Source organism: Tubulanus polymorphus, chromosome 1 (assembly GCF_964204645.1).
Source record: "Tubulanus polymorphus chromosome 1, tnTubPoly1.2, whole genome shotgun sequence".
Classification (NCBI taxonomy): domain Eukaryota; kingdom Metazoa; phylum Nemertea; class Palaeonemertea; order Tubulaniformes; family Tubulanidae; genus Tubulanus; species Tubulanus polymorphus.
The window spans coordinates 10,778,435-10,800,469 of record NC_134025.1 but is presented as its reverse complement, the minus strand read 5'-3'; the positions used below and the strand labels follow the sequence as shown (position 1 = coordinate 10,800,469).

General features: G+C 38.0%; 2 protein-coding genes across 4 annotated transcripts; one reads left to right on the top strand and one right to left on the bottom strand.

The window, feature by feature from the left end:
- Positions 1-459: 459 nt before the first annotated feature.
- Positions 460-7,957, top strand: LOC141905197 (uncharacterized). Of its 3 annotated transcripts, none has more exons than XM_074794000.1 (7): positions 460-528; positions 2,014-2,408; positions 2,967-3,059; positions 3,195-3,235; positions 3,562-3,961; positions 4,388-4,492; positions 5,406-7,957. In XM_074794000.1, the coding sequence occupies exons 2-7, from the start codon at positions 2,025-2,027 to the stop codon at positions 5,421-5,423; spliced, it is 1,041 nt and encodes a 346-aa protein (XP_074650101.1). In that variant the 5' UTR covers positions 460-528; positions 2,014-2,024; the 3' UTR covers positions 5,424-7,957. The 3 variants fall into 3 exon arrangements, with proteins under 3 accessions (XP_074650101.1, XP_074650118.1, XP_074650109.1); XM_074794017.1 differs by lacking the exon at positions 5,406-7,957 and adding an exon at positions 4,915-4,981; XM_074794008.1 differs by having other exon boundaries at positions 461-523.
- A 1,163-nt stretch (positions 7,958-9,120) lies between these two features.
- LOC141914791 (uncharacterized) lies at positions 9,121-15,074 on the bottom strand. The gene is made up of 5 exons (XM_074806090.1): positions 14,981-15,074; positions 12,731-12,868; positions 11,308-11,391; positions 10,878-10,982; positions 9,121-9,470 (listed from the first exon to the last, which is right to left on the bottom strand). Exons 1-5 carry the CDS (start codon positions 14,993-14,995, stop codon positions 9,324-9,326), a joined length of 489 nt encoding a protein of 162 aa, XP_074662191.1. The 5' UTR covers positions 14,996-15,074; the 3' UTR covers positions 9,121-9,323.
- Between the last annotated feature and the right edge of the window lie 6,961 nt (positions 15,075-22,035).

The window sequence follows — 22,035 nt, the reverse complement described above, 5'->3', positions numbered from 1 at the left end:
GAGTAATCAGACTGACTGTTCAAACGTGAATACCCAGATACCCGAGTAGGCCTATATGGGGAACTTTCGACGTGCAAGGATTTCCAGCAGCCAGATTTATTTCCTCATAAACAATCAATGCCAGTACGATACACCAGTATGATACGGATATAATTTCACACTACGTCGGCACGGAGATTAATTCGCCGTCGGACTCAAAAAACCACGACCGTAAAAATTAAGAACAAAAAATAATCGCAAAATTAAAGAATTGTAAGTTTTATTATGTATACTGTATACCAACCGCCATCATCAGGTGGGATTGTTTTTTTTTATTCCCGCTATCTCGGATTCGCTTTAATTATGGACAATATAGATAATTTGGATTGGTATTTGATGCATCAAGAGACGCTGACTCCCTGTTGCGACACATCTGCTTTTCTCTAGAGATATCAAAATCTACCTTTTCACTTCCGGGTTTGTTTTTGTGTTGAGCCGCTGCGTTTGTTCGTTCATGCTGCTGTTTTAGTGGGGTTTATTTAATGTGAGGTATAGTAATTTCGAAAATTACCATAACAAAATGAAATTAAGAAAGTAAAAAAGCGGTAATGATAATTCGTACTTGTGTGTTGTGGCTGTGTTGTGGTAGGCAAGCTAATTAATTTTGCCTACCCTCTTAATTAATAAATTGATTAGGGCCGGCGTTCACCCAGGCCGGCGTTCACCCAGCCCTGGCAGTGGTTGTATCCACAGTGATCTCCGTCGCTCTACCATCCTCTTGTGTAACCAACCACCCAGACATGTCCCACTCAAATTTGCGTGACTTTTGCCGACTGGGAGTTCAGTGGGCATTTTTGTCTGTGTTCAAACTGCGATATCTCAGCAAATAAACAACCACTAACCTTACACTAACCTTATGACGTCTTATGTTTGTCCATTATATCATTTTACCGATAAATCTGATTTTAGTACGATTAAATTTAAGATACAAAAATGATGCGCTGTTTAGCGATGAGACACACATCGCGCATGTTGTCTTGTTGCTAACGAACTACAGGGCAATGCCTAAGTTTCAAAGTGAAAAAATGGTGTCAATTTTGCTATTTCTGTATTCATATCGCATCAAGCACGGACTATGATGAAGGAACCTCCAAATGAATAAAATAATAAAAAAACTGAATGTGTGAGGTTTGTGATAACAGTTTATTTTTCACAATTGGTATAGCGAAACTGGATCTCTGGTGGTTTAAAGTCACAGTGATTTAATAGTATTGAGAAAATGTTGTTCGTGTCTTATTGTCTGTGGTACACCAGACCCTAAAGGTGCTTGGTGAAGGCCGGCAGTGTCCTGTGGCTGTGAATATGCGATTGAAATTGTGAAAAAAAACCACAATCAGATTACTGATATCTATTTCAATATGTTTGAATGGAGGACATTCGGTAGGCCTATGTACCTGATTGTCACAGACAGACTGGAAACGGGAGGGGCTCTCATTGTTGTTGGTCAGTTGAGGTTAGTTTGGAGGTGAAGGCCTAGATTAGTTTTGATCCCGTATACACCTACTATACTTGACCCAAACAAAGCCCCAACCCGGCCTCAGTTTGTGATGAGAAAAAAGTTATAAAATCACAAGCGAAAACTTTTTAGTTTACCTTTTGGTTTAAACGCCAGTCTGCTTACTGACTACAGATCATAATAATGTCATTGTGGAACAAACTCAGTCCATTTGCAGCAAATCACTTTTGAACCAAAACAACCGTTCGGTGTGAAATGGATTGAAAATCGATGGTTTGGTTCAGCTGCCCATCCAGTTATTTGAAGACAGCTATCAAGAATGTACTACCAACACTGATTGGGTTGTGGCGCCGGAAGTTTGTTCAAACAGATAAAACCAGTTACGATGTCCCTAATGGATATAAGATTGAACCAACCATCGATAACCATAATTTAGTCCTTATTAAATACACTACACACTGTGGAAAAGTGACCTAGTAGTCGTCTAACCACCGCAACTTCTTTTGTCTTCAACGCAGTCACAAGTAGGATGGCATCAAGCAGCGTTAGCCAAGAAAGTTTGGATAAGGAAGATTTTGAGCCGACTCGCCGAAGCAGAATGCGAATATTGAGGGGCAGAAGTTCATCACACGTAAAAAGCGGTGGTGGAGGCGATTCGGTAGATATGGCCGAACGCGGCACCGGTGGCGATCAAAATGGTGCGGACTGCGATTTCCATCACCAATACCACCACGATTGTGGCGGTGGTGGTGGCGGCGGCGGCGGGGAACATGAATCGCCTACCCGTTTGTCGAGGATGAAAGATAAAAGAGGCCGACCGAATCATCTACACAAAGGGAAGAATGTCAAAGACAAACGAAAACTACGCGAGAAAAGGCGCAGTACCGGTGTCGTGCACATACCTTCTACTGAAGTACGTATCATAGTCCTGCTAGTAGAGAGGCGCTCCACCGAGGGGTTTCAAAGCAGGGTCCCTACGACTCCTTGATTCCTTGAATACTCCTTCAAAACGAAAAATAATGGTTGTAAATGTGCTCCTTTAATTTGAATGAAATGTCTTTTTTGAACAAAACTCCTTCGATATTTTGTGAAATAGATACTAGCTACTTATCAAGATTGAAGGAGTCTTAATCTTCAGTAGACTGCCCCTATATCGATACAATTGGGACCTGGATTTAGGTTATGAGTTAATGTAACAGATAGCAGCAGATAGCACCGAAATAAAGCTATGTTTTAGGTTTGCAAGGTTTGCAAATTTGATGCTTGACTGCCATGATATTACACTGATGAATGAATACAGCCACACTCTAAGATCCCTGCGTATGGGTAACATTACATAGAATAGGATAAACCTGTCAGTTGCTGCTCAAAAGTTTGTTACCATGTTGAATACCCTCACATCATTCAAATGCTCTGCTAACTTCTTGTCCACAGTGCTCTTCAATTACTTTTTGTAACCGTTATTTTTTAGAGCACTGGTGACTCTCTGGATGATGATGAAGAGACCAAACGTAACACGTCTATTAATGAATTGCTTGACGATGATGATCAGTTTGCAGCTGAGGTAAGTCGCCCCATATCTGACTACATAGCTCAAAGGATTGAGTATCTGATTCACAATCTTAATGTCGACTGGTCAAATTCGATTGAAGGCCACCACAGTGAGAATTGAGTTTCAAAAACTGTGATTCTTTTCCAGGATCGGGTTGTTAAACAGTTTGTACCTCGTAGAAATAAAAGGTAAGCCTATTATGATGCTGAATTAATTTTGATGTCAATGTTTTCCTATTCCTGGACCATGTTCAGTTTTTGAAGCCAATATTTTCAAATATCAATCATTAAGTTGAGGATTTATCCAGGTCACATTCTAACTTGGGATGAGATATAATATTCCCGGTCAAATGAACAGTTTCTGTGATAGTCATTTAAAAGTAATAAAATTTCAAAAGTTGCTTTTCCATAGGCCTAGTATGTGTTGAAAAATCGTTACGCAAGATTCTTTCGTTCGCTTGAAATTATCTATCAGGTCGAAGGTTGAGTAAAATATGAGCAATTGCTGTTTTCAGTCCATCGGATCTTGAAGCTGATTTAGAAGATAATCAAGACTATGACAGCACGGTTAGTCAGTCGGAAACGAACCTCACTATGATTGGTCAGTGCTTACCGTGCGCGCAGTATCGACCGGCGCAGCGTGGAGGTCGGTCGCCAGATCCGGCGAGAATGTCGCTGAATTACAATCGCGACGGAGAAACCTGGCAGACGGGCGGTCACAATTCTCGTTATCGCGAACGGCGACCAGAAGCCGACGCTGGTAAAAGCGTCCATTTTTCGCAACGGTCGCAACCTCCGTATTCGGGGGTCAGTTCGTCGTGTAAAGATGGCGACAGCGGCGATTCGAAAATGAGCTCGTCGAATTCATCCGAAGGAAAAAATCCTCCTCTATCACGAGCTGAAGAACTCGAAAAGGTACGCCGATTTTTAGCCCACTGGATGCGATGCCCTACAAGCGCGACTGTCACATTCCATTTTTTGTCCGTCTGCCTGACAGGAAACTAATCTGCGAAATTTCAAGGCCAAGTTTATTCAATTAATCCAGTGTTGATATTCGAGTTGACCTTAGGGTTGGTTATACATTGTACTAGAATATTTCCTGGGACCAGATTCTGGCTCCTGTGGCCGGTTTTACAAACAAGCTTTAACTTAAACCCAGGGGTTAACTAGTTATTGAGTTATTGAACCCATTGGTTAAAGATAATTCTAGTCTATAAATCCTGGCGTTGAAACAGGTTCCTAAAATCTATAACAATCAATCTCTTGTTTTCAACTTTAACCAGCAGGTTGAAACTCAGTTGATTCTTTGATTGTTGACTAAGGTGTAAATTACTCTTTCAGATACTCCAACACGAACGATTAGAAAATCAGCATTTAAAACAGATAATCGAGGACAAAGATAAACGAATCTCGGAGTTAGAGAAACAATTAAACTCAATCATAAAGGTATGTTTCTCACTGGCTATTGAACAATAGTGGAACAAACATCGTAATCCTAATCATTGGTTTTTGGTTTTCAAATCCTACCCCTGTTGATCTAATCTGAATATCGTAAAGCTGGGAAAAAATTTATCTTGTGGCTATTCAATTTTCATTAGCTGGAAATTGCTGCCGACAGCTGCAAACCACTACTGCAGTTTTACATAGTCAAGAGCATTGAAACCGCTTTGATTCAGATTTTCATCTAATACGGTCCCCCCATACATAAAATATATGTAAAATATGATGTTTGATCGAGGTTTTTTATAAATCGGATTAATTTCGCCATACCCAAGGGATTTGAATTTGAATTAAGTAGGGTTATTGTATTGTAGTACAGTAATTAACACCATATGAGTTTTCACGTAAAAGTATTCTCATTCATGCAGCATCAGTAGAACCGTGAGTATGCTGAATGGGCATGTTGTGCGCTATATTCGAAGATGTGTTTCAAACCACCCATACCAACTCGTGCTATTTTAGTTCTTTATTACATATGGGAGGTAATGGATGGGCATGGTAAAACATAAGTTGCTTCTTGCCAAGAATGATACTGATATTAATAATAAAGAGATTCGACGATCGCTTTTTGAAATTTAAGAATTACCCTACTGTAAGGAATCGTTTTCCTTGTTTCGTTTATTGGTTTTTTATCTGATAACTAAACCACGAACGTGTTTATTACACCTTCATGAAACCGGGGATAGAGTTTAAAGTGTTATCAGAGTAGTCATCAATATTCACATAACGTTAATGAAATGTTTAAAGCGACGAGTTGGTTTGTGAAATAGTATCCTGATCTTATATTCAAATGGATATCGTTGTGTATATGATATTCACATCGCCGTAATGCTGATCGATCTTTCTCTGTTATTTGTAGGATGTGAAAATCCGCTGATGAGTTATACACTGTTTCGCTATAATTGGGAACGGCCTGGAATGAAGGCCGGTTTTTACGCCGCTTTATCAGGCAGTGTTAACAGTACGGTACTATCTAGTCAACATTGAATGTGCTATGCTATCAATGCTAACTCATATTCCATCAAGATTCTTGTAAATTCAACTACATGTACAGTAGATTCCTCCTTACTCAGCGCTCAGTCAACCGCTCATGTTGAAATATTTTTTTTTTGTATTACTATACTACTACAGGATGGCCACTTTTAATATTTCCTTTTTCCCTGACATGTACACGTTGTTTGCCCTGAGTCAATGTGCTAAGAAAGCCAATCAATTATCACAGTCAAATATGTAAAACATAGGAACTGTTTGATTTTATACTGACTTTTCCCTGATTTTAAGCTTTTTTTTTACAAAATCCCCCAATTATTCCCTGACTTTTAAAGAAGAGGAAATTTCCTGAAGAAAGTGGCCACCCTGTTGTACTATCACATTCCATGATTCTGAACTCGATATCGAGGAAACTCTGAGAAAATAACTATTGTCTCAGAGACATCAACGAGTAAGGGGGATTCTACTATTGAGCTACCCTTGTAAATCAATTGTGAAATTGAAAACATCTTATGAATACTGCCAGTATTTTGTCCTCAGTATCAGGGCATGTATTGTTTGTGTATATATACTAACTGTATTTTCTGTTCAGCCAGTAAATGTATATTTGTCTTTTCTTTTCAAGCCCACTTGGGACTTTAGTGCCAGCGGGCATGCAATCGCTTTTTGCCCATTTGCAATTATCTTGATAAGTTTTGAAAATGCTTCAAAGGATTGTCTTGATATTGGTTTACACGTGTATCTACTTTAAACACATCTGCAGCCAAAAAACTGGCCTGACCCAAATCAAAATAACTGACTGGTGGCCATTGTTATTCATCAAAATCAGCACTTCATAGTCATATTGGTCTGAATTTTGAAAGATGTAGCTTGCTAATGGTCTACCATCAGATCAGTCAATTTTTACGTGATTGGTGGCCATCATGTAGCTCATGACATATTCTATGATTGTGGCGAGTTTTAAGGTCATTGATTACAGTGTTTCTTCACCAGATGGCATTGAATTGTAAGATTGTCAAATCGAAAAACATTTAACCAAGTGGGCATGGTGTTCTTGGCCCCCTAGTTTGTGTATGTGGCTGTTTTGGTGGCCATAAAACTCAAAAGCGTATCTTGTAAATCTGTTTTTGTTGTTTTTTTTTTTTAAGTTAGATTTAGCCCGTGGAACAAAATTTTATCAATTTTCTACTGGACAGTTGACTTGTTGCTAGCCAAGCGTCTGTCTTATCTGATTTCCTACATGATGTGGCTTGGATTAGAGGCCTGAGATTTTGCCTATAGAAAATAACAGGTCGAACTTTTCCTTCGTTCGTTGAGCACAAAACATTAATCTCGAGTTGCTGCTTCTGAAAAGCTATTTGTTTATTTTACTGTTTTACCCGTGAAGTTGCATCAGCAATTTTTGCTGATCTCATTGCATATATTTTTACTCATCTACATTTGCATTTCGAATGTTAGTCATTTTTAAGTCCCGCGGGAAGTTATACAAATTTGTGATATTTTTATTTGTGTAGTCCTTTTCGTGTCATTTTTATTGCCCGTTTACTTCATCTAGGTTTGTGTTGTTTAAGTCATCATATCATGGACAGTCATTTGCAGGTCTATGGTCATTGTGTGAATTAATTTAAAGGACTGTTTTTGTGTCCTACGGTGAAGCATACTTTGCTTGGATATTTACCTTACAGGAAACTTAATTATATTTCACCCGTCACATCGAAAGTGGTTTATCGCATTGAAAAGTCAATGTCTTTATAGTGTATAACGCCAAGGAAATTGGAGTTGCAGCTTTTGATGTTTGTAGCCTGAATCTGGCTATTCAACATATTTGATAATGCTTGGTCACATACAACTGAAATTTCCTTGGAAAAATATCAAACAAGTTTGCTCGGTACGATTTTTGCATGCAACGGATCGCTTGTCAAGTTTGCCTGCGCACGCTGTGCAAATTTCTGTGCAAAAACTGTAATCGCAGATGCTTTGCGAATAATTTTGTATAGTGTCCCCCAGTTTAGATAACTGCCTCCAAAAGCACTGACAAAAAATTTTCAGTGGCTATTTCTTTTTGAGTGTAGCAAGCTTTACCGCTAATCTGACACCTTAAGACCACTTACACAGTATGTGATTCTGCAATTTAAGGGAGCTTCATAGATAATTTTGTGATATTTTGTAAATCTCACAAATATTGTACATCGCAAAGCAGGGTATGTTTTTTTGCGTTTGTTTTCCAATATAACGATTATTTCATCCTTGTCTAAGAAGCTAAATAACTGGAAGATTAGGATGCGTAGGCATGGTAGGTATATATCACCATAAAGTCGATAATATACAAAACCATTAACTGATTGCTTACGTAAAAAGCCATATTTTTGTTTCCTTAAGAGAATAATCGAACAATGTCTAAATGCAACTGGCTACATGTACAAGTATAATGTTAATAACTTAGTAAGTGTTTGGAATAAAATCTCCATCTACTTAATCATGAGTCTCTTTTTGCCTTTTCATTATTGGCTACGTTTTTAATATGGATGTTATTTGGAACTCCTACATTTGTCATGTAACCTGGAATGTCATGGTAGTATCCAGGACGCTGAAGGATTAACAATTTTCTCTGAAAGTCCATCAAAATATGATCCCTACAATATGTATTTCAACTGCATGTAATTCGCCTAAAAAAGTATACTTTACTCGAGAAAATAGGGGATTGTACTGTATTGTGCTAGTGAACGCCATGAAACAAAAACTCTTTCTGAGATCTTCCCTGTTGTTGCTCTGTGCTTTTGGCGACAGGTTCTCTCTGTGGAAACTGGCGCAGTTTGTCTAGTGGTCTTAATCCAGATCAGTTTTATCTACAGTAATCCAGATATTATTCATGGTCCACATACATAATGCATTAACATGTAGTTAAATCTGGATTTCTCGTAAACAAGATGGATTTCATTGATCCCAAACTACCGGTATCTGGATTAAGCTGGGTCTACCATAGCAGAACCTAAGTCTTGATCTAATGATGCCGTCCAAGAGCGCTGAAGGCCTTTGATCGTATTGAAGGATAATGCCAAGGCATTTTTTGACAGAAAGACAAGGAAGAAAAAGTGCAATCCTTTCGCAGAAGCCTCATGATCATGTACCGAAAATCTTGAAAGCATTCCAACAACAATAGGGGCCCATCTATGCTCCAGAGAATAGATAGCAACATAGTTATTCCTTTCGAGATGTACAGTAGAACCTTGTTACAACGAACTTCATGGGACCAGAAAATGTTCGTTATATCCACTATGAAATTAATGAAATTGCCTTACAACGGTTTTATCCGTTGAATCGTTGTAGTTCGTTGTAATCGTTGTAACGAGGTTCCACTGTACATCCTTATAGGCATAGGTAGTTTGTAGACTCCTTATCTAATTCCATGTTCCTATGATCCATTTTTTCACACCGAGGGGATGACGACCATTTTGAAGAGGGGGTCAAAATTTGCAGTTATCCCTCAACTCAGTTCCATTGTTCCTAAATGCCAAGAATTCGACTGCAAGACATTACTTAAATAATTTGAAAATATAGCGCAACACAAATTACATTTCCATACGTATTATATATTAAAATATTTTATTCGCGTAAAAAACCTACAAATCTACTCAAATATTCGAATACATTCTATAAAATGATCGAGGCATACACAGGTTCCAGACAAACGTTATCCACACAGCCAAACAATGACATTCATATTCACTAACTGAACTCTCACCAGGCACAACACGCTTTTTAATCATCCAAACATGAAATATTCATATTAAATCACAAAGTCTAAGTCGACGGATTGATTATCATTGATACGGACTACGTGTGTTTGTTGTTTATTCTGTGTTCCCCATGAACCGGCCGTGATCGTGTAAGCTCCTGGTTCTAATACGACGTGTACATCTTCGGCCATCTGCAACTGTAAAGTGAAGAAAACATTGATTACTTAGTTGTTATATATAAAGTTACCGGGGGCCAGTTGCTCAAAAGTTGGTTAAAGATAACCGGTCGTTAAATACCATAGTAACAATGAAATTTCAATTGTCACCATATCAACTATCCACTGGTTAACGCTTACCAACTTTTGAGCAACCGGCCCCAGTAGTTTAATTGACTACTCCTGGTTCCCACCATTACATGAATTAAATATTCGCAGGCTTTTTCCAAGTACTTCAAGGGTAATTTTCAATTTTCTCCAATGAAAAAAGGGCCTTCATAAAAATGAACAGATATCATACTTCAGTCAACACTTTAGTGGTGACTGATTGACATTAAGGTGATTTTCAAGGGAAATTGCTAAAGAAAAATTGCCCGCCTTAGTAAACACAATACATGAAATGTAAAGGAAACGCCCAAATATTTCCCTGATTTGAGGAACATTTCTCAAATTCCTAAACTGGGAATTATCATTTCTAAATTCCCAAGTTTATCCCAACTTCCCTGTTCCACGGGAACCATGTCCTGGGCTCCGATACCACAGTTCTCAATTATACAGACATTGCCTCGTATCTCATGGGACCGATGAACTTTCACCCCAGACAGTCTATGCGATGATGGGTCGTCATTATATGAATTAGCGGTAGTGTAGGGACTTTTAAGACATTTTTTTGTGGCAGGCGATAATCAAAGACAATCAGCTCCGAGGCAAGAGCTGTGGCAAGAGCTGTCTTCTGTATTTTACTCTGAGCGAAACGAATTAGTCATCCCTTGGATGGCCTGAGTGTGGAACTGGCTCATGGACCCACAGTACTCACCCCACATGTTTAAGCTAAAACTTCTAGAGTTATAATAATAGGCCCTAAATCTCTCTTATGAGACAGGATGAAGCATAATTCAGGTCGACTAAGATCCGATCAGATCGTTGCATCGCACGTAGTCATATCTGCGATTTCTTAATCGGAGAACTTTTTCGACATGAGTGTACTCGCACGTGATCGAGGATCGATCTTAAGCCAAATCGCACGCATAGAACAAGTTCTATTTCCTACGGCGGATCTATCGTCGTAGCCAATCAGTGATGAGCATTGCGTCACATGACTTATAGAAAATAATGACGAGTCAACAAACCACGAGACTCTGGCGATGATCGAGTCATAGTCAACCCGAGTGCTCTTAAGATCGTGAGGAAAATGAATCGACAATCAACAGTCGCGTGTGTATTACTGCTCAGCTGTTCTTAAAATGATCTAGTTGGGGTTGTAAGTTGACCTGAGCTAGGTATAGGACTACGGTCACATATACAGTACAATAATACTGTATTAACTGCAAGTGCAGTCCGGCATGTGGCTTTACCCATAAATTTTGCAATTTAATTGATTGCACTTACTGGATTCTGTACGTTGATTCTTCGATAAGATTCCGAGTGAAATCGGTTGCAGTGAACGTTGTCGTGGCGATTCTTATTCGAACTGGAACAACTGTTGTAAAATCGCTAAAAAGGTAAAATAGGCTTAATGTGCAATTCAAATCATATTAGGCCTAACTAAAAATACCTAAACCCGAAAAAAACAATTGGTATATCCATAATAGGTAACCCTTTCACGGTATGTACACTTTGATGCGGTGTATCAATTGTATATTATACCAATTTTTAGTGCATTGCATCCGCATTGGGGTACATGGTGAGGGATTTAAAAGACTGTCTACCTATCAAATTTGTCATTGCGTTTGAGCTGTCAATGTGGTGATGTCTGATGTCACGTTTACTGTAGTTACACAACAGAAGGAAATTTACCGTATCATCATTGTAAACATACCTTGCATTGCCTGGACGACATGGACATATAATTGAAAATGGAGGAAAAAGCGTCATCTAGTGTGGTATAAGGCGTCATAGCATCCTGAAACAAGACGAGCCTTCTTTCTTTAATCAGATACACAAATACAGTTGCTAACTGGTTGGTTGCATCAAAACATCAACAAATTAGCCAATCAACTAATGTCTATTTCAACCTGACTTGAGAGCATACAGGGTGGCCTACCTCAGTCAGTTTTGGTGGTACATACCTGATAAAAGTCTTATTAGGACCAGAATGCATTGGCAGTCGACCTAAATCATCATTTTTTAATCCATTTGAAACTGTATTGAAGGATATCCAAAAAATATGCATTGAGAGGGGTTCCTGAGAGAAAAGAGACTCCATGATTTGAAAGTTTAACAATATGTCTCCATGCCTACCAACTGAAGTTTGGTATGTAGGCATGGAAACATATTGTTAAACTTTCAAATCATGGAGTCACTTCACTTCATTTAAACCCTTTCAGTGAAGACTTTTTGGATATCCTTCAACACAGTTTCAAATGGATTAAAAAATGATGATTTAGGTCAACTGCCTGTCCTTTCTGGTCCTATTAAGACCTTTATCAGGTATGTACTACCAAAAATTAGTGAGCTAGGCCACCCAGAATGCTCTCAAGTCAGGTTGAAATAGACATTACCCTATGAACTAATTTATTAGCAACTAAAAAGGTCAGAGGCCTATTGGTCCGTACGTAGATATGACAGACAATGCATTGGGATACCGGCAACAACTGAGGGAAGCGAAGATTCACCGATAATCCACCAGGATAGTTAGTGGTGTTACTGAGTAACCGTGCTTCAATTTCCTTCTAAATTTCAATTAAATTCCCATCTATTTTTCTCATTAGTATATCAATTTTCAGCATCTTCAGATCCAATATATCATTTTCATATCTGGAAGCCTAAAAATCAAGTTCAAATTTAATTGTAATGAACTGATTTTCACCACGAATGACCCAGTGTTTTGTTGCACCATCTGGTGGTGCCGGTATAGGTACCTACCTCGCCATTAAATCTAAAAAAACTGGAGAAGCTTGCCGAGAAACTGGACCATGTATCCCGTGACCTAAAATTTTTTGAGTCTAATCCGACGACCAAATTATTAGCAAACTTTGTTGAAGTGAAGTGATTTATCTAATATTGTGTTATAACTTTTCTAATGATGGATGGACTAAGATTTTGAATATTGTCAAACCACCACCTAAGCCATTGGGTCTCTTGTATTCATGTTAATGTTTTATCTCGTTATTTTGTATATATAGCATTGAAATAAAAGTTCAAAGGTCCTAACAGTGGCGGATAGTAGTTTCCATTTTTTCTCTGTGAAGGAAATAAACAAGGTTTAAGGTTCAATGCTGAATTGTGCAATCACTGCATACCTGGATGGGTCGCCGTTGATCATTTTTCTGAGATGGCCATTCAACTTTTCTAGTTTTTGCCTTGTGATAAACATTCAAACCTTGTTGCAGCGATCGACACAATGTACACTGCATCCACTGCCATCCTTCGTTCTGATGCTGGAATTAAAAGGGAAACATGAAATTTGATAGAAATTATATCCAGCTTTCTTAAATTCTCAGCATCAATGGAGAAGGTAGCATGTTCGTTGTGCGTGTACCCTACTGATTACTCAATCCTCTCATATATACGAGTGAGTCAGCTTAAACCCTCTCCAAATGAAATTTGTATTAAGTACCGTATAAGTACCGTATACCGTATTTGTTACGTTTGGGTAATTTCTTTACAAAATCCACCTTTTTAGATGAAGAAATCCCCAAAACACGAGACTGTGTATAAAAAATTAATTGGCTGTTAAGCATCAGTGACAGTATTACGCTTTACATTGGGTCACTATTATATAAAAATAACTGCATGCAAACTGACAGGTTACTGACTAATGTCTATTTCAACCTGACTTGAGAGCATTCCAGGTGGCCAAGCTCATTCAGTTTTGGTAGTACATACCTGATAAAGGTCTTAGTAGGACCAGAAAGGACTGGCAGTGGACCTAAATCAAAATTTTTTAATCCATTTGAAACTGTATTGAAGGATATCCAAAAAGTCTTCACTGAAAGGGGTTCATGAGAGAAAAGAGACTCCATGATTTGAAAGTTTAACAATATGTTTCCATGCCTACCCCCTTTCAGTGAAGACTTTTTGGATAGCCTTCAATACAGTTTCTAATGGATTAAAAAATTATGATTTAGGTCGACTGCCCGTCCTTTCTGGTCCTACTAAGACCTTTATCAGGTATGTGCTACCAAAAATGAGCGCGCTAGGCCACCCAGAATGCTCTCAAGTCAGGTTGAAATAGACATTAGGTTTCGATAGGGTTAGTGTCGAGAGGGTGAGAAGAAGGTCCAGAGGGTTCCGTTTTACCCCTAGGGATAAGTTAGGGTAAGGTGAGGTACTATAGATAGTTAAAACATTCGAACGGTTTTCAGCGAGCTCGGTGGTCTATGGTATGTTCACCCAGTCCTGAGAATGGCCGGTTTCGCGGAGCTCCGTATACTGCCTATACTAAAGAGCTCGCGTGAACCACCCACCCAGTCACGTAGTCGTTATTTTACGTCGAAATTGCCGACTGGCGCTCAGTCGGCACTTTAACCACTCAGTACTCGGCAACTACTCATCCGATTTCAATAAATAAACTACCTACACTGACCTTATGTTGTTATCCTTTCATTGTTTACACTCCAAAGAATATATTTGAAGGTCAAGTGGCTGGAAATTGCCTCTAGAAATATTTTAGTACCGCTTTTGTTTTACTAAAAAACGGTTCCTCGCGAGACTCCCCGCATGAAAAAATCAATATCTTAGCAACACAACAATAGATACCGCTCTGCGCGACTCGTGGATATTTGACTAGTCATGAAAAATCGTTTCATACACAAAATGCGATGACAAAATGACTAAATAAACACAACAGTAAGAACAAGAAAGATCAGAGGTTTGCAATGATGGTTTATTTTTTGAAATCGTTTGAATGAGAGCTGAGTAGTGATGATATAATTAGAGTTGAATTAAAAAGAATTTAAAATCACCGCGTATATGGCTTCCGCGACTTAGTGTCAGGGGTCGCATTAGCGATATACCACTGACACGTCTAAGGTTCTCAGTGAAATGGTATGATGCTGCGCTAGTAATTTACTGTCTCGCTCGGGTTCGAGTCTCGTTCTACCCGCTCTATTTTCTCTAACTCTATCCTCCACACTTGCCTTGATAGCTGGTGTCGTCCGTCTACGGCGGCGTCAAAAAAAGCCTGAGCATATAAAAAGCTTACCACCAGCGATCAGGAAACTAAATGATCGAAACCCTAACCCAATAATCAATGATTTTATTGTTACTTAGTTAATACATAGTAATAATGTACGGTAAAATAGCGGAAGTAAATACTTTGCCGTATACGGTTGAATATCCACTTCGCGTAATATCATTAATGGCCTTTGTGAAGAATTGATAAAAATAAAATGGAGAAATATTCGAAGAGACGCCTAAAAATACCGGGCGGCTAGGCTAGCACACTTGAAAAATTTTGGCTCGTATAGACCTAAATGAGGAGATACCACTTAGTATCATCGCACAAAGAAAATGATAATAATTCGAAAAAACAGTCAATATATTTATACCTTGTGACACCTCATACTCGGGACTTGTCCGTAAAAGTTGTGGAAACTGTAAAATTGTAAAATTTGAATATGAGGGGTACAAGCTATATCACATCGCCCAGATGTCTATGACGTCATTAATTCCAAATCAAAGTAAATATTTCTTTATTGACAATCATAGACTGGTTGCCGGTCTCTTTTTTATTGGTTATTTCACGACCCAAGTGGCAATCACCCGTATTCAAACTATTATAAATTGAAGATTTCAAAGGTGGCACGATGATTTGTTTGCGGGCCGCCGAAATCATCGTTCTCTCCAGGAAAAGAAGAAAAATAGTTCATATGAAGTAGAAGATTAAGAAATTATATAAACGGAAGCCAAATCATTCATTACGAGCGGGTGGATCCGATTGTTTTTTGAATTTTTGCTACGCTGGGTGGCCCCGCAACCGCCAATTCGGGGCGTAACAGTTACGTATTTAACGTCGTCAAAAATGCAAAAAATCATATCTCATCTATGGAATACCTCAAGGGCCATACGACTTACGAGTTACGTTTTACGACTTACGAGTTACATTTTACGAGTTACGATTTACGTTTTACGAGTTACTTATACATTTCCTTGAATATTCGTTACGACTTCCGTTTTATGAGTTACGAATTACAACTTAAATAAGTTTAACGAATTACGAGTTACGATTTACGAGTTAAGTGTTGGAGTTTCGGTTCGCAAGAGTTCAAGGACAGTGGCCACGTGGTAGGCATTTCACTGTGTGGGTGTAATTATTAGACGAATAACTGTAACGATGATGGATGGCTGTATGCGGCCCAGTGTTTTCAAAAAATAAATACATTTTTTCTATATTGATGAATCTTGTTCTAATTATTAAAATCATTTCCAGCTAAGATCTACATATTGAAATATCGTCTATTAAAATCATCGTGCACATAACGGGACAGTCATCAGTCAGTGTGAAATGTATTGTCAGCATTTAATAGATTTTGAGAAGGTTCGCACATCAGATGGCCAACGCGCAGATTTTCTGCCCTGTAATAGCCCACTGCAGTCGAGATTGATTCGCTATGTACAATAAATTACTCGTTCTTTGAATTTAGCGCGCTTCGGATATCCGAAGCCAATTAGTGAAAAACGTGTAATTCGTGAAACGTAAGTCGTAAAACGTAAGTCGTAACGTATTGTAGGAAATGTATTAGTAACTCGTAAAACGTAAGTCGTAAAACGTAACTCGTAAGTCGTATGGCCCTTGAGGTATTCCATACTCATCAGATTTAAATAGAAGTTATTGAATTTTTGAAATTCGTTTTTCATTTTTTTCAGTTACGGGGCTAGTCCTTAAACGGCATGGCACTTACAGATTTATTTGTAAACAGTCATCACTAACTTAGTAATGAGTAATTAAAAAGATGGAATTCTTTGTCAAAATCGCAGAACATACTAGGGGATGTAACATAATGCATTACAGTTACTACGGATCTTAATGAACATTTTCCCCCAAGTTCCAGAAAATTTTGAATCTTTTTAGACCCGGGAGGCCAATTTTCGTGGATTTTTAAAAGAATAGTCCGTAAAAAATCGATCACGATCGGCCCCATTATCTCGTGTTTGTGGCGATAAATGATCAAATAACCACAACCATGTGAAATCTGAGCACTAAATCACCGTCAATGTATTACGACATAGGCTTCTATATTGAAATATAGTATTCCATATGTAGCCCTTCGACAACCAAATCTCCATGAATAATTTACTACAAAGAACGTAGCCATTACCAAACCCTGAAATATTTACCGCGTATTTGCATTTTCTTCCGCCCGCTATTTCACAATGAATTATGATAAAGTCGCCTTTATCTGTCCATGATATGGACTTCAGGTATTTTGAACTGTTTGAGTTGTTTGATATGAATGATGGACGCGTTTGAAGTATATTCAAATCCGAATTCCATTTAAACTTCGAGACATTCCCTAAGATTTTGTTCTCACTCGATTCGACCACACGTTACAGCGCTATTAGTAATTCGGATATATTTGCCATTGAAAGTGAAAGCGTCAAGCCCGGCTACTTCAGGCATCGGTTTTAGTGGTAAAATGTTGAATTCGAGCTTAAGTTGACTTAATTTAAAGTCTATCTGATTCAAACCCAAAACGGCCGTTTCGGATATATGTTGGAGTGGAAACTAAGTTGTATTTCAATCGAATTCGAATGCAATGATGACTCAGTTCTGTGAAAAAGCATACCCTAAATATCGTGAGCTTCTTTTATTTATATTACAATCGTAGTCTTTACTAACATAAACTGAATCTTGTTCAAAATCGATTGAAATCCGTTGTTTTGGAAAGAAGAAGGAACAGTAACCTCCTACGTTCTTCGAGAGCATGATAACAATTTCACTTGTTCTCTAAAATTTCTACTGAACACAAAATAGAATATACCGTTTACAGATGAATTCAGTGCTTGGAAAACATCATTTGTTAGTAATATCGTCCAGGTCACAGACCAAGGGAAATGAAGTCTTAAAACATTGAACAGGATATCAGGGGTAACTGATACCATGAATAAAGTGGATGCGACGAACACCATTCTGTGCGCGGTTCCATCTTGTACATTGCGTTTCGCGTCGGCAAGTGTCATTTGTCGCCTGTTCTTAGCATGAATACCTAGTTTAATTATCATGATCGTATTCAGTATTGGAACAAGAGCGAATGGCAAATGCGTCGCGAAAATACTTGCTAGTAAATACGAATATCTATGCGGACTATGAACTGTTTTCATATCGAGGACAGTGAGGCCATATGAGCACAGTATTTTTACGTACACTATAATTCGGTCTTGTGTTCGATATAGAGTAACCCCACTCCATGTGAGAATCCAAAAGGCTGAGAATAGATAACAATGTTTCAGATTCCAATATCGCTTAGCTTTTAGCGGAAAACAAATGTGGATTGCTCGATCGAACGTTACCAATAAGGTTAAACTATTGCGAATATCAGAACCCCATTTTGAGATGATGTTACCCGCCATATAAATCTCAGGAGCTCCCAAACCACCGTCTAAATAAATTGCAATCTTTCCATGGCGAATAAGTTTCAAAACCCACGTTAAATGATTATACATTATAATTGCGATGCAACAGAATGAGTCAAAAAAAGCCAGTAACAATAAGGTAAAATTCGAAGACGCAGAATTATTCATTTTATGAAGTCGATATAGCACCTTTATAGTAACCGAGTTCGAAATAAGGCCAAACCACGCGATCGGCCCTATCACCGTCGTTGCAACGAGATTCCAAACTACGCGATCGTGAGGGAAGCATTTTTTGATAATGGTGGCGTTCAACATACTGCTACCCGGTACTTAATTTCTATGCGAGTGCGTGATGCCAGTAGGTGGATGGATACTCTGTGCATTTGTCAAATAACATTTCCAAATATGAATTATTCTGCGTAGGAAGAAAATTATTGTGTAGGCCAATATCGTAACGTTCATGACATATTGATCGGAGACAGTTGTGCGTGTGAAAATTCAGAGTTTAGATATATGTATGTAAATATATATCGTGTTATTGCAATTCTCGTGAATAACACGAATATATATTCCCTCTGAGTTATGCTGTGTGCTGAGAATTTGAAAATAAAATCCAAGCGGCTGGTCCTTCGAAAAGCAGGTAGGGGCCTGTGAATTAAACGTAATGTCTATTTCTTGATTTGAGAGCATATCAGATAGCCAGTAGTTCAGTCAGTTTTGGTGGTACATACCTGGTAGAAGTCTAATTAGGACCAGAAAGCTCTGACAGTTGACCAAAAAAATTGTTTTTTAATCCATTCCTACACTGTATTGAAGGATATCCAAAAAATCTGCTATGAACGGGGTTCATTAGAGAAAAGTGACTCTATGATTTGAAAGTTTGACAATGTTTTTCATGCCTACCAACTAAAGTTGGGTATGAAAGCATGGAGACATGTAGGCTAAGATACAAGGAATGATGCGTAAGGTACGCGGTAATAATGCCAGAGGTAAAAATGTCATAGGTAATAATGCCAGAAGTAAAAATGCCAGAGATAAAAATGCCAGGGATGTAAAAATGCCAGAGGAAATTATGCAAGAAGGATACATTGATTCACCGATTTTAAGAAACAAGTGAATAAAAAGTGAAAAACTATTCATTGAATTGTTGCTTTGATGTAATGGATTACAGCTAACTAACTCGTCGAAAACTTTTGTTTTTAATTATCATACCTATTATTATACCTAGAAATATGCTTTATCTGAACTGTGCATTCAATATGTAAACTCTGTGCATTCATTTGTTAATATTCATTAATCTAGAAATGTGTTATATATCATGGATATGTTCGCTTTTTTATGTCAATCATATAAGAATATGTGCATTAATTTTTTCTAAAAGATCTTGAGATTTTCCAAAATCTCAAAATAAGAATATCAATAATTTTAATGCGTAATCTATGACGGAATCTAATTCCATGTACAGCAAATATATCGAAAATAGCTCGAAGGGTAACAGCAGCCTCAGCATCAGCTTCTAGATCTGTGGTAAATCGATTGAAACGGATTTCACCCCAAATGCTATTTCTTATTTTATGAATACATGTAAAATATCCATACATGAATTATCAACTCCTTTGTAATTCTGAATTTTCACAGAACAATTCCTATCAATGGGACTCAACACGAACGATACATCAATACAAACAGTGCTTCCAAATAACACTCCATTTACTTAATATCGGAGAGCAACCTTCACTTGCAACTCTGCAGAAAGTGCTTTGGATAGTGTGATAGAGTTGACACGGGTGTGAAAAATCCACTATCCCAGTGACAAAAATATTCACCACCGGGATATAGTGATTTATCATCACCGGGATCAGGCATATCACACCACTAGGCGAGAGGCGACAAACGCTGTCAAAAATAGTACCATTCATGTTCAGTTTCAGTTTCAGTTTAGTTTATTCACTCCACAAGTTATAATAACATTGCACAGAGCACAAAAGTAGCGCATAGATTACAACATATTACAAAAATATAATGATAGTATTAATAATAATTATATTTATAATAATAAAAATTATGATAATAGTAAAAATAATAATAATAATAGTGATAGCAATAATATAATACTTATAATTATAATAATTATAATCATAATGAATTTATAACGCAAAAGATGAGGCGGAATTGTAGTATCGAGATCCGATAATTATACACTATATTAGGTAAATGATTTAATGAATATCGCCAGATTGAGCAAAGTTTTACCTCTCGAACAGAAAAGGTTATGTAGGGTATTTTCATTGGGATGTCGCCAGTAGTAACTAGGTATAAATTTGCTTCTCAGGCTTTGAAAAAAGGGACATACTAAAAGAAAATGGAATTCGTCTCCAGTTGCTGCCAAATTACATTTCTGACAAATTCTATGGTTTCGCGCAATCTGGCGATATCTACCGATTTCAATAGGTAACTTATGGTTCGAGCATCTGAATCGACACAAGGCTAGGCGGAGACTGGGGGGTAATTTGGTCAGGTACTCTTCGAATTTAAAACAGTTTTTAAAACGCTTGTAGTTTAAGCAAATTGGTGTTTCGTTGACCTTGGAGTGCCAGCCTTGTGCGTACTGATCCATGAGTCTCTGTTTCAAAATACTATGAAGATAATTAGCACTGGGTACAGATTGAGTTTCCCAAGCGTGGCCGAGACCATTTTTTACAAGAATATTTTTAACATTAAGAATCCAAGCGTTACTCCAACCACCGTGGTGCGTTTGATAGATATATTTGTACATAAAAGAAGAAAAATGTTCAGTCTGTTATATCAATTTTGTCCAAAATTTAACGATTCTCAGTTTAACATAAATCTCTAAAGGATAGCGCCCAAGCTCAAGACTGTGACTGAGAGGCAAGACCGCCCAGGCAGGCGCAGATTCACACGACACACTGTCGAGGCACGATCTACCATAAAGAATTTCGCCCTTTCGTTCATCCCCAAAGTATAAAGGCACGTCGTCCAACCACAAAAGTAGAAAAGCGCTTTTTTCCAAGACCAAGGCATCAGTAGCTCAGACCGCCTAAGTTAGCCTCAGGCTTTGGGACCTGCACAATCGTCGACTTATCCATGTAGTTGTTGTCACAATACGGTCCAGGTTTAAAGTAGTCTTTAATGTTTGCCTTTTTTTAAATGAACAAAAAACAAAGCCGACTTAGAAATTTAATTTTCTTTTATTTTGAGAACTTGGGAATAGATATTTCGGCCGACATGGTGAGTTTTCATCGGCTTAGAAAATTCGACTTTACATAGAGCATCATCATCATCATCATCATCATCATCATCATCATCATCATCATCATCATCATCATCATCATCATCATCATCATCATCATCATCATCATCATCATCATCATCATCATCAAATTCACGGACGGAAGGAGGCCTGGTGGTGGCCTGGTGTCCGGCTCGGTTTGTTGATTAGTATTGGTTTAGGTGACAGGGTTTCCATAAAAAGCTCTCTCACTTAATAATACTTATTCATTACTAAATAAATTGTTTATAGAGTTGATTAGTTGAATTTTATAAAAAAATCTGATCAATCATAATTAATAGTATTGGCGTAGTCAATTTGATAAGTCATACACGCTTGATTTCTAGCCATTTTGTAGAATTTGCTACAAGGAGAAGGTTTTATTCGGTCAATAAATAGTGGTATTCTGAAAGGTGTTGATAGTGTTATTCTGAAAAGGCAAGGAAGTGTGTGTGGCCCGAAGGTGAAACGTATCGAAGGTATCTGAACGCCATCCTATAATGCGGTATGTGGATGCAGGGAAGTGTGATGACACACTTCCCTGGTGGATGCGATCTCGGGGACTTGACCTATGCCCGTGAGCGGAAACTTGGTCCTTTGATCACATATACACTGAAAATATCTTGTTCCCGTGAACAAAGCCATCGCCACTAGTTCGTATTTGCATTTTTGTATTTTCGTGAAGTAGGGATTCGAACCCAAACGCTTGTAATATCCAGCTAGCGATTAATTCACGATACT

What these genes read in the sequence shown, in the direction of transcription:
- LOC141905197 (XM_074794000.1), top strand. Translation starts at nt 2,025, where the DNA reads ATGGCATCAAGCAGCGTTAGCCAAGAAAGTTTGGATAAGGAAGATTTT. An exon ending in ATGATCAGTTTGCAGCTGAG is followed by an intron (nt 3,060 to 3,194) that starts GTAAGTCGCCCC and finishes ATTCTTTTCCAG; the next exon opens with GATCGGGTTGTTAAACAGTT. An exon ending in GAGCTGAAGAACTCGAAAAG is followed by an intron (nt 3,962 to 4,387) that starts GTACGCCGATTT and finishes TTACTCTTTCAG; the next exon opens with ATACTCCAACACGAACGATT.
- LOC141914791 (XM_074806090.1), bottom strand. An exon ending in ATCAACGGCGACCCATCCAG is followed by an intron (nt 11,392 to 12,730) that starts GTATGCAGTGAT and finishes GTCTTGTTTCAG; the next exon opens with GATGCTATGACGCCTTATAC. An exon ending in GAATCAACGTACAGAATCCA is followed by an intron (nt 9,471 to 10,877) that starts GTAAGTGCAATC and finishes TTCACTTTACAG; the next exon opens with TTGCAGATGGCCGAAGATGT.